Consider the following 13,083-nt stretch of genomic DNA (forward strand, 5'->3'; position numbering starts at 1 on the left):
CCAGCTGGCTTCAGAGTTGGCCACACCCACTACAGCCAAAACCTCTGTGTGCGTGGCTATAGAGGGAAGGCCTGGAGAGCAACCCGCCTGGTGACTCTGAGGCGGGTGGACCGGGGCCCCCTGGAAGGATCGGGGAGGCATTTAGTGCCTCTTCATGCCTTCCCCAGCCTGTCCAAGGGCTGGCTTGCCCGGGCAAGCCAAGGGAAGGCATGGAGTGTGGCCTAATATGCTAATGAGCTGCACTGTCAGGGTGTGGCCTAATATGCTAATGGGCTTTGTTGTTGGGTGTGGCCTATTATGCTGATGAGTTCCTGCTGGGCTTTTTCTACAAAAAAACCCCCTGGAAGACAGTATCAAAGACTTTTCAGAGCCACTTCCAGTCAATGGTCTGACTCGGTATGCCACTGGTCTATCAAAGTCAGTACCATCAACTCCAGAGATCCCCAACCTTTTTGAGCCTGCAGGCACATTTGAAATTCTGACACGGCCTGGTGAGCGCAGCAACAAAATGACTGCCACAAAATGCCTAACACAGGAGGCAGAGCCAGCCACAAAATGATTGCCACAATTTAACTTCAGTTAACACAGTGTAGATCCTTGTGCTTTGGTGGCAGCTGCTGCCAAAAGCAACATTTAAGAAAATCTTTACAGTCACTTTAATCTCCAATTGTCGGTCATGAGCCAGCCAGCTGCCATCTCCCCTGAGGAGGAGGAAATGGAAGAGTCTGGCCCCGCACCAGTGGAATACCTGTCTGAGCATCTGGGTTGAGAAGCAGACCCAGAAAGAGAATCATCAGGAAGCAAGAATGCTTTCCAGCCGGAGCCGTCCTGCTCATTCTAGCAGGAGAAGAAATGACACAGAGGTCAGAGCCACCGGTTTCTCCTGAACCAACAGAGCACAGATGAAGGAGAGAGCGCTTGACAGTTCTAGAGAGTCAAAGGAACACGTTGAACAAGGTTCAGTGTGGAAGCAATTTTGTATGCCACACATCTCTGTGAGCTGACCTGCTCTACCCTCACTTGCTAAGCCTTTGTATTCTGTCCTTGCTAATCTTTGCTTGTGTTCACAGCTAGAGACCCAGACCTTGCACCCTGCACTGGTTTCCCAACCCTGGAACCTCTTTTCCTCGGAGCTCTGAACTGAATCTTTGGCTCCCTGACTTTGGACTGGTTTGTAGACCTTGTTCTTGCCTCTTGCCTTGTTGATTGTCGAGAAACAGTGTCAGGCTTTGCCCTGAACGCGACATAGTCAGTCACAAGCCTTGCTGGGCAAAAGCCCTACCTGGCCCCACCTGCTTCCTAAAAACACTCGGTGGGCACCAGAAACAGTGTTGGTGGGCACCAGGGCACCCATGCTGGGGGACCCCTGGTCTACTCTGACTGTGTTCATGCGATTTTATTTTAACCAAACAGGTTAAACAGCAATGTACACCTGGTCCATTAAACAGGTCAAAATCACTTAACAAGGTCAAGTCATTCAAAAATTAAAATCACACTTTAGTTTCCCCTATATGTTTTTTGCTGCCATTAGATGCACACAGCGCAATCTCATGCTGAGTTACTCCAGGCTAAGTCCAGTGATTTCACAGGATTACACTGTCAGTGAGGAAACGTCTCAAAAAGACCCCTGAAAAGAATCTGACAGCTCAGAATTGACCGCTCTGTACCCAAGAGCTAAGTGCAACCTAAGAGCCTAAAGGACTTCCAAATCAAGAGGGAAGGAAGTAGAAGAAAGGCAGATACAAACACGTAGGTTCATTATAAACTATTCAGGTCTGGGGGCATCCAGATGACAAGGAAACAAAGTTTTCAGAATGTGATGGCAAAATGTAAAGTATGGCCCATATCCAAAGGACCACTCAACTAATCCCTTGTGCTTAAGAGGCTTTTGAAGCTGTGTTTCTTGAATAACATCCATCCCTTCCCAAATACTGTATGACAAATCTGGTTTGTGACTGCAGGGGAAATCAAAGCAATCTGTGATGATGGAGTGCCTGTAAAAGGAGAAAGTCATACTGGGCATGTCCAAGCTCTTGGGCATACCTAAAGTATTTTTTTAAAATCTTTTTTATTTATGATGGGATTCACACCTAACCTTTCTACCTCAACAGCTCTCTTTCCCCCTTATACAGAAAATTTACAATTGAAAGATTCATAGCAGAATTCACACGAAACTTCTCTGCCTCAACTACCCCGCCCCATAATCTTCCCCCTAAGAATTCCTTGTATGATCTTCCCTTTACATGTCTGAGAAAAATGAGCTACAACCCAAAAGCTCATATTGAAATAAATGTCTTTAGTCTTTAAGATGACACTGGACTTTTCTTTGGCTCTCAGCTTGTAGTTTTAAGGTAAATTCCTTATCAGTAGATGATGTGGAGTAATAAACAGATTCTTGAAAACAGAAGAGCAAAGTTTAAATACTTATGTTCCCTATTTTCGTGCCCTATATTCTAGCTGCTACACCATGCTACAAAAACACAAATCTGCATTACGGCAACTGGGGTCACCAGCACTGTTTTAGCAACACAGGAGATTTGGAGGGTGGGGTGTATGGAGGGTGCAGTTGGGGCAGGATATGACAACATTTCTGGATGATGCTGTAGGAATTTCCCCTAATCCTTATGGGCAATAACAGAGAGAGATGTGGAAATTCCTAGAGCGGCACTATGGAGGCCATTTTCCAGCCATTTTTTAATCCAGCTTCTCAACTCCTTGAGGACAGGAGATCAGGGCTAAAAAGCTGGGGACTGCCCACTGTGGGCAAGCAAATGGAAAGCCTAATACCAAGTCATATCACTGGTCCATGTACCTTCATTACAGTCTCCTCTGATGCAGAAGCTCCACAGGGATGCAAGCGGGTTGGGTCTGGGACATTTTGGAAGAAAATCATGTTCTTTAGCATTGACTCAGGACCCTTCACAAGCTGTTCAAAATATAGCTTTGTAAACTTACTAAGAGATCTGTAGCTTTTCTTCATTTCCTCCAAAATATGGTTATCTGCTCCCCTCCCAACATCACCAACAGTTGCACTCACTTCTTTGCAGTGAGCAGAGTACTGGATTTAGACGTGGAAACACCATGTTTTAATCCCTGGTTAGGTAGAATTAGGCAGTAAGCGGTTTACTAGCCAATATTTCTTGTCTTTTGCCTCTCAATAAAGGTCACACAACTGGTGTAAAGATAAAACAAGTTGCCACTCAAAAATACAACAAAAATGGTACAACCTTTGGAAATCCGCAACCTCCCATTTGATGAGAAATCCTCCCTTCTAAAATTGAATTGCTATGTCCCAACCAGCCATTGGGGGGCAAAAAAGAGCTTTGGAAATTGTTCCCAACCCCCAATGCGATGTCACCCTAATAATATTTTTGCCACCATCCCATCACATGCAGAATATACCAGTGAAACCCAAGTCCCACAGAGATACAATGATCATCCCTATCCTTGATCACGTCACTATATTCACAAACACATACTAGCCACCTACTTCCAGATTATAATTTGTGACCAAGAACAGATTTTTGTTTCTTTTGATATGCTCCTCCTCACCACTCTACCAAACCACTGGTCTACCCAGTACAGTTGTGGTACACTGACTCATATACCAGGTCTCTCTCCTCTTTGTACAGATTTCTGAACTACAGGTACGGGTATCTCTAGAGAAACAGATTTATACATCTCCCCAAAAACAGACTTCATTTGTTGAAGCAACAATAGAAAACCCTTAGACTCCTTCACCTCATATCTAAGATTAATGACCAAGTATGCCATTCATTAACACAGAAACTTTCATTTAACTCTTTCTTGACAGAAAAGCAAGCCACAGTAATATGCATACTTCACTTAATTCCAAATAATAACTTAGCTAGAACGTCAACAAACTTGTACCTGTTTAGAATGCCCAAATACAGTCTCAGGGATCATAAATTCCTTCTGCCAGGGAGTCAAATCCAGTTGAGGGTTTTTATGTGGTTTTCTTCTGTCCCTTTCTTGTTCTCTGCCTTGCCCACCCTAACCCCAGTTCAGATCCAGCATAACTAAAATAAATTTGTCAAAGCTAAACAAGATGAGTCCGTCTGAATTTTGTTTTGAGATGTATACGACGCACAGAATCTATCCTTGGGAAAATGGCTTTAACCACGGTTAAATTGCCTGGCTATAATTACACAGTTAGAGATATAAATATTTCATGCGCCATCCATATGCTTCATCAGAATCTCTTCACGAGGCATCGTGCCTACTCTAATTTACACCCACTGCTAACAGCCCTCCAAGAGTCAAGAGGTCAGCTGTAGTTGGGCTGCTGGATCACGGAAGTGTTCTGCTGCTGCCTACAGCCCTTATAGAGATGTGAGGAAGTCGCAAAGGGGAAGCTAGGAGGACTTTGGTCCTGCTCTGCAATGCTTCCCCACATCTAAGGAACTCACAGCAACAACCATTTAATAGCTTCTTTCCGACAGGGGGGAAAGAAAGCTCTGAGCCAAAGGTGTTTCCAACACCAATATGAAAATCTGCAAGCGTTTCTCAGATGTCTCTGTCACTTTCTCCAGATTTAAATTCTCACCTGTCTTCCTCAGACCTGTTATCACTGCATCTGCAGACTTCCAGACTACTGATCTTTATCTGGCAGGGCTGCCTGTGCTGTAAAGGAGTCCAATTGACTCAGAGGTGTGAATGATAGCGGCTAGGCCCCAGTCCTATAAGTGACTTCATTCTTCTTAAATCCTGCTGCTAAACAGCATGTATGGAAGCCAGGGAAAAAGCTCACAGTTCACAGAGGCATTTCTTCTGACTGTAAGCAAACAGCCCCAAGGAAATGACTTACTTACAGCAGATTAAGCAATTTGCCACAGTGTTTCCATAAACTGTAATTGTAAGCTACAATGCTTTAAATATTCTGCACAGAAGACTCAAGAACACAAGCTATTGGTTCTGCACTTGCAGTGTTTCTCCAAGATGATCTGACAACTACTCTGGGGAGAAATAAAGGGCACATCCTTCCAGTGTTATGCTCCGTTCATAAGGTTTGTGGTGCACCTCAGTGTAAACCCAATGGCAAAGTTCCACACGTGCCAAATGCAAGCAAACTGGCTCAGTCTAGATGTCTGACTGCAGGTTTTAAAAAATCTAATATCGAGCCCTGCTAGAATTGCCAGGTGTCCCTTATCTGACCGGTAGCCTTGAATCCAAGAACACCTTATCTCCACAAATTAGGCTTGCCAAGTCCCCCCGGGGGGCGGGGAAACCCCCGCCCCAGAGGCCCGTTCCCCGCCGCCGGCAGATCGGGCCCCGGGGGGGAACCCCACCCTGATGTGCACATCATCCGGAAGTGATGCGACCACGCCGGGCATGATGGGGGAGGGGTCACGGTCATCTGAGGGAAAACTATGGTTTCCCCTTGGATGGTCGTGGCCCCGCCCCCAGCGTGCCCGGCGTGGTCGCGTCACTTCCGAGTGATGAGGATGCGGTGCGCGTGCGCTCCAGCCGCCAGCCGGGAGTCCCCCGCTGCGGCAAAAATAGCACTTCGCAACCCTACCACAAATGGAGATAACTAAATGATGAGTTGGATCCCATCAGTTTGTCCGCTGGTGGAAAAGAGAAAAACGGGTCCCATTAGACCACCAAAGTAGTCTATGCTGGGGATCATGGACCTGCACTGATGAAAAATATGTGGGATGGGGGCTGTAAAAAGGAGAGCAATTTACCAAGATTGAGTGTGTGTGTTGTTGTTTTTTTAAAAAACCTGGCTGGATCCAAACCATTATTTTTTTCTCTTTGAACAAAAATAGACATAAGTAAAGTGCATTATTAAAAAATAAAACCCTCAAAAGTAATGTTTCGTATTCCCACTTATATCGGGCTGAATGTCATTATCCAGAAGCAATTTCATCAATTTTTAGATAAGCAAAAGCCATCATTCCCTTCTATATGCTGCAGAACCACAGCAAGCAAATGACAGAGGACTGTGTTGGTGGTCTAGCTTCTACGTAGAAATAAGGTGATAAGTAAAAAGCATTCAGTCAAGTCTCTCGTAAGGGTGCCAACTGAGATAGGCATGTTGTGACCTGGAGTTCTGTCAACCAGGAATTGGATGGAGTCCAACCAGAATTCAATAAAGGCCAAGAGACTATGCTTAAATTAATCCATTTCCATTTGGGCTTGAGTCCAGACACGAATGTCATCCTTATCTCATACTACTCAACACAAAGATAAATGTTACAAAAAAGAAAAAAAAAGTGCTCTAAATTAAGAGTAAGTTGTTTTTCAACATTTGACATGCCCTGTGGTCTGAGTCACTGCCATTCATATGCGTTTGCAACCAAAAGTCATACCCTTTGCTGACTTTTCCCCCAGTCAAAGGCAAAATGTGCCTTTTTTGACCATCATAGACAGAGTGCAAATTCCACTCTACAGCACTAGACACCGTGTAGCGTCCACTTTCTCCTCCAGTTGGGATTTCTGCTCATCCTTTTCTGGGGCCAAGTCTCATAAATTAGGCACATGGTAATTTCAGAGAAAGCATGCACATGCTCAAAAAGTGATATTTGCAGTGGTTTGGCAGAACCTGAATCTTTCACATGGTGACAGGCAAACACAACTGGGAGCCAGTAAACAGAGGCTTTCTTCTTAGCTGTCAGATTAGGGAACTCGCTGGACCCCTGTTCTCTACCAACACTCAACAGGGTGGTGGTGGGGAAATGGGGGAGGGTATTCAGTATTGCTTCGATGCATGAGGTCACTACCAGTGCAAAACTATTAGCGAAGTAATAGCACAATTGCAACACTGTAGGAATCTCCCTAAACTCTATGGTTTAACTACAGAGTTTTAGTTATCCTAGGGCACTGCCCTGATGCAATGACATCACTTCCAAGTTTACATTAGAAGCGACGTAGTGCATTGGCACAATGACAAATTGCCAGCTTCAGATGGCACCCTGTATCAGACGTTGGAGTTTGCAGTAGCTGGCCCTCCTTTAGAAGGCTTCCTGTTCAGCAGAAGCAAATTATTTCCACCTTTCATTTTTCATTCATCACCTTTATTAGGCATTTGTCTCAGGAACCAGAGACATTTTTTAAAAATAGATTTTACATTCGGCAAGGTAAAATTGCATTAAAAACAGTGGCATAAAAACTAAGACAAAATTATCCAAAAGATCATTAATTAAGATACAATAAAAAATAAAAGTATCCAGAAGCATACATAAACTATTCATGGATCTTTATTGCAGCTAGCAAGTACTTAGCCATCTACACAGTGATATAGCGATTTCTATCCAACAAGAGATACATTAGTGGCTGGTCTTCTGGAAGACCCTGAGCATTATGCAAGAGAGGTCTAATAATTACATTCCTCTGCTCCAAATAAAGACTACAGTAAAATAATACATAAGCTAATTGTTCAGGAACCCCAGCCCTACAAAGGCAATACCATTCACTAAAAGGGGTTCCTGAATATCTACCAGATAAAATAGCTGAGGGAAAGATATTAAATCAAGCAAGCATAAAGGCTCTGCAATCATGAGGTGATTCTATATCAGATAGATAGGCAGCTGCAGTACCATAGTCTTGTGCGGCACCATGGGACACAAAAGAGCAAAATCTGTTTCCTAGAGAACACAAGATTTGCCTTTCCATGTCTAACAGGCACTGACATAGCTGTCTAAAAGCTTCCTCCCTTTCCAGAGTCAAGAAAGAGGAGGAGGAGGATTTACACCTGCTCTTCATTCAGACTCTCAGAGCAACTTACTTTCTCCTTCCCTTCCTCTCTCCACAGCAAAAGACACCCTGTGAAGTAGATAGGACTGAGAGAGCTCTGAGAGTACTGCTCTTGAGAGAACAGTTCTGAGAGAACAGTTCTGAGAGAACTGTGACTGACCCAAAGTAACCCAGCTGGCTGCATGTGGAGGAGTGGGGAATCAAACCCGGTTCTCCAGATTAGAGTCTGCCACTCTTAACCACTACACCAAACTGGCTCAAGGGAGATGCCAATTGAGGTAATTTTTCTATTGATTAATTTTGACCATTTGCTTACATATGAATCCGTAAGCACAGCAGTTATGTAGCTTGGATGATCAGTTTAAAAAAAGAGACGCAGCCAGAACTTTATGGTCTGAATCCATGCTCTGGTTTCCACAAGCCCTTGCCTGATTTCAAGGCACATAGCTGCATATCCAGCACAGTTAGGAAGACCCAGAATATGGCACAAGAAAGTAGACTGAACCCTCTCAATAGCCTGACTGAATGCACCAATCCATACAGGGATTCCATATAGTAGCTGGGCCATGGATTTGGCCTTGAATACATGAAAAGCAGCAGAGACATATTGGCCACCATGTACAAAAAAGAAACAGGCCACACCTTGGCTAGAGTTAAGAGCAATGCTCCCTCTAAGCTGTGGAGTCTTGTGAGCAAAAATTCTACTTTGTGAGCTAGTGGCATCAAAGTTGTGAGCAAGCAATTTGGCTACTGCATGAATCAGTTTGCTCTGGAGCCATCCTTCCTGAGCTGAGACAAAAATGTGTGAGCCAGAAGCTAACTGTGAGCTAGCTCATACTAACTCAGCTTAGAGGGAACACTGGTTAAGAGTATAACTTCTGTGGTATGTTGTTGTCATATTGGAACTTAAGTCCCAAGTATCTAGATTGTTTTGCCTATTCAATGTTACTTCCCCTAACTCTCCAACAAAAATGCTTCCAAGTTCCAAGACTTCGAGAAGACCAAAATCTTAGATTTTTCAAGATTTACAGATGGGTGATTATTTTTATTTATTTACTTATTAAATTCAATTTTTTAAATACCACCCTTCCCTGTAAATAGATAAAACAACCATATTCACACTAATTTAACATTAAAACATTGAATTTACAGTAAAATTACAGTAGTCAACTTAATTAGATGGTGATCAGAACTTCTGGTTATGCTACTGCCTCCAGCGGGGGGGGGGGGTGTATGAGAGGTTAGAACGCCAGCCAGATGGACGCCGTCACTGTCCTCAACAAAATGCCTGGTGGAACATCTCTGCCTATATTAAGTCCCTCGGGGCATGGATGTTACTCAGCAGAGAGTTCTACCAGGTTAGGGCCAGGGCACTAAAAACCCTGGTCGAAAACAGCCAGATATCTCTCAGGCCAGAGACCACAAATAAGCTCTTATCTGCAGAATTAGAATTGCAGTAAGTAATGAATGTAGATAGGAGATTACTTAAGCCCAATTGTGTTAATTAGTATCACAGCATCATCAGCATAGAGTAGTAAAGAAATGGGAAGAGATCCAAGTTTGGGAACTGTCCTTAGGGCTGGTGCAAGGTCATTTATAAAAAGATTAAAGAGTTAGAAGGCCAAAACACATCACTGTTTGACACCTCACTTTATAGCAGTCTCGACAACTAGGTTTACTGGACCTAGGGAAGAGGATGGCAAAATCGGACTCTAGGTTAGACAGGTTCCTTGAAGGAGCTACCTGAAAAAGACACCTCTTACCTGATCACAGATCAGCTCCCATTTCTTCTCGTTATCATACTGCCGGAGTAGCCTTGCTTTGTCAGGAGGCAAATTCATTGCATTCTGCAGAGAAAGAGAAAGCAAATATGGTTGGACCACAGCAGGCTTCAGGCTGAGAGAGGTGTGATATGAACTAACCATAACAACATGGTTGAATGTGTGTGTGTGTGTGTGTGTGTGTGTGTGTAAAGTGCCGTCAAGTCACAGCCGACTTATGGTGACCCCACAGTGTTTTCAAGGCAAGTGATTAAGCAGAGGTGGTTTGCCAATGCCTTCAACATGGTTGTAATTAACGTTAATTGCTTTCCTTTGAATTCTTGGTTAACAGAGCATTCCACAAAAAGGATGTTGAAATGAGAACTGCCAGGGAAGAGAAGATGAAGCAAATGGGATTAATTCCAGACTTTACAGGAGAGAGTCATGGGTTACTTATAATGATTTCCCCCCCACCTTCCACTTACTACTGTGCAATGGTAGATTATTGCAGCAAAGCAGATAGGAACACAGGACTCATGGTTAAAACATTCCAAGACAGGAGTGTGAAACGGCATTGTTTTCATGGCAGCAACTGCTCTGCTGCCATCCCCGCTGCTTTATTCCTCCCTATCCCAGACCCTCCACCCCACAACCTGTTAAAAAGGCTTTCTCTGTCTTTCCCCGCCCCAAGAGTGTTGTAGTACTACAGCCAGCTTGGTAAATAAACAAAAAGCCCTTTAAAACTTGGCAGGGTGGCGGGTGGAATAAGGAACTCAGCTCTGCCATTTTGAAAGCTGTACTTAGCTCCACCCCCAGCCCATGATGATTCTGAGGGGGTGTCGAGACGGATGGTCACCCACGGCTACCCCACAGATTCCCCTCTATTTTTCCTCTGGCATGAAGGAGAAGAAACAGGAGCCAGATGGGTTGCGTACAGATTGGTCATGACATTGTCTGGCCAGTCCCATCAATGTACACAGCAGTTTATAGAATAATAGGAGCAAAGATATTGACATCTTTGCCCAAGGAGGTTAGAGTCTAAGGATGACAGTGGGAATACAACAAAAACAGAAAAGGAAAGAGACCAGGAGGTGATGCAGGTTGACAGCAAAATTAAAAACCCTTCTTTGAACGTATGAGCCTATCTTATTACTTAATCGGACTATTGGTCCATCTTGCCAAGGAATGTCTACTCTGATTGGTGGCAGCTCTCCTATGTCTCAGGCAGAGGGAGGTCTTTCCCCAGCTTTGCTTCCTGAGATCCTTGATCCTTCTTAACCAGAGAAGCCAGGGACTGAACCTGTGACCTTCTGAATGCAAAACACGTTGCACCACTAAGCTATGGCCTTTTCCAATAACAAACTCTGAACCCCTATGGTTTATCTTCGATATTTAAATTTTCTAAAAGTACAAACACAGTGATCTTGTGCTAGCATGAGATAAGGACCAACATTGTGTGGTTAAAACATGGGGGTGGGAGTTATACATGGCAGCAGTGATTCTATACACACTGAGTGCTAGAAGGTGATCATTTTACTGGAACCTGAGCAGAGAACCTGTCAGGGGTAGAGGAACTACCAACAAGAAACTGAAACCACAGAGAAGCAACTCAGAACTTTTTGCCCACATCCAACAGGTTGGATGTAGCGCTATTGGCCCATACAAATGTTTCAAAAACAACTGTAGCCTAATATTCAATTGTGTATGTGAAGTGCCATCAAGTTGCAGCCGATTTGTGGTGATTTATGTTTCTCAAGGCAAGAGACCAACAGGGGTGGTTTGCCATTGCCTGCCTCTACATAGCAATTCTGGACTCCCCTCAATGGTCTCCCACTGAAGTGCTAACCAGGACTGACTTTGCTTAGCTTCTGAGATCTATCAAGATCAGGTTAGCCTGGGCCATCCAGGTCAGGGCAATATTAAATCAGAACCAGACAAGTTGTCACTAAAATAGTGAGAAAGCTTTTGAACTCTCATGGATTCTTCGTTAAGGCTGTATGTTCAGCATCAAAGGAAAAAAGTAGAGATGATAATAACGATGGTGGAGACCCAAGTTTGCCTTTTGTAGAGTCTTGTGAATGGAGACTTAATTAGATTTGATAGTGGTGCTGGGTGCAAATAGGATGCACCAACATGACTGAGACAGAGAAGCAAAACCCATAAAGAAGCAGCCACTCTCTTTTGTGAATATAAAACCCAGTAGTTAAGTAGATGCCCTTAAATGGCCTTCTAAAACATGCATGCTCCTTATAAAACACAGAGTGAAAAAACAACACAGTAGACCTTGTATTAAGAAGCTAGACATGAATTTCAGGTAATGCGGAAGGCTGCAGTCACACACACTAAATAATCCATTTTCAATCCACTTTCAGTGCACTTTCCAACTGGATTTTACTGTGTGAACTGGCAAAATCCAGTTGGAAAGTGTGAAGGGAAGCTTTTATTTCCTTCCACTGGCTAAGGCCCTTCCCTCAGGGTTGGAAACTAGTCAGAGGGTCAAAAATACTGATTTTACTGAGCAAAATTCTATTAAAAAACTGACCAAATACAGACAAAAAAACAAATTACTGAACAACTTAATATCAGCCTATTGATAAATTAGCATTTCAAAAGTAAAACTAGGACTTCATTAAAAAATGATTATGCTCCAGAACTTCACTATAAGGAAATCTTTTGATGCACATAACTTCTAACGCCTTTTCTTAACAGCAGAGCTCCAGCTGTGCAAAGTATAACAGGTGAGGCATTCCCTTGAGACTGCATCCCTGTGCTATGAATACCTTCACCTACTAACTATTTCCCTGATCTGAGCAGTTTTAAAAGATACGGGAGTCCTACCAGTTTAAAAAAAAAATGTGTGCAGTTCTACTAGCAAGGCACAGGCTGATTTTTTTTTTTTTTAACCATAATATTTTATTAGGTCTTGTGATTTTATTAAAACCTTTTTGCAGTAAAGGCTCTTTTTGTAACAAGGTCCTGAGATGTAAGAATTAGGCACGAATTACCAATACAGAATAAATTTTACTACACTATGTATTGTGATGCCCCTTCTTTCCCACCCTGGCCAAATGCCTATATTTAAAAGCTTTGGCTTTTTTTAAAAAAAGAGATCTTCAAATGTCATTAAAATGCTAATGAACTACTATTTTATTGTAACAGCAGGGCAACATTCTGATTTTAAAATGTCACTGCATGCAAACTGAAGGAGATAATTAACATACTTGGGCTCAAATCTGTGCCTATAGTGATACAGCCCTTCACATACAAAGAAAGAATCTAAACTGGAAACGACAGCCAATTCCCATCACCAATAAGACAGCCAATTCCCTTCACCAATAAAATGTTTGGATGGACCAAAACAGGTTTGTCTAAATATCACAGGTAGAGATGTGAAGGCCCGGGAAAAAACGGAAAAATTTGGGGGGGGGGGGGAGACCCGTGGTTTTTTTCCTGAAGCCTGCTTTTTTCTGAAAAAATGGGAAAATTGAAAAAAGAAAAAAAGAAAAAAATTGATTATGGAACGTTTTATGTTAACATGATGAATAAAATATTTTAAGACAAGGTATTCAAATATTTTCCAAATCATTTCATATATATATATATA

General features: G+C 43.0%; 1 protein-coding gene across 1 annotated transcript in view; it reads right to left on the reverse strand.

Annotated features, from left to right (window-relative positions):
- The window catches only part of FMNL2 (formin like 2), a 254,022-nt gene that overhangs the window by 101,657 nt on the left and 139,282 nt on the right, over positions 1-13,083 (reverse strand). Inside the window, 1 exon segment of the mRNA XM_015408483.1 lies at positions 9,483-9,566. Coding sequence (XP_015263969.1) covers positions 9,483-9,566 — 84 coding nt within the window.

The sequence above is a fragment of the Gekko japonicus genome, unplaced genomic scaffold (assembly GCF_001447785.1).
Source record: "Gekko japonicus isolate JY-2015 unplaced genomic scaffold, Gekko_japonicus_V1.1 scaffold998, whole genome shotgun sequence".
Taxonomy (NCBI): Eukaryota; Metazoa; Chordata; class Lepidosauria; order Squamata; family Gekkonidae; genus Gekko; species Gekko japonicus.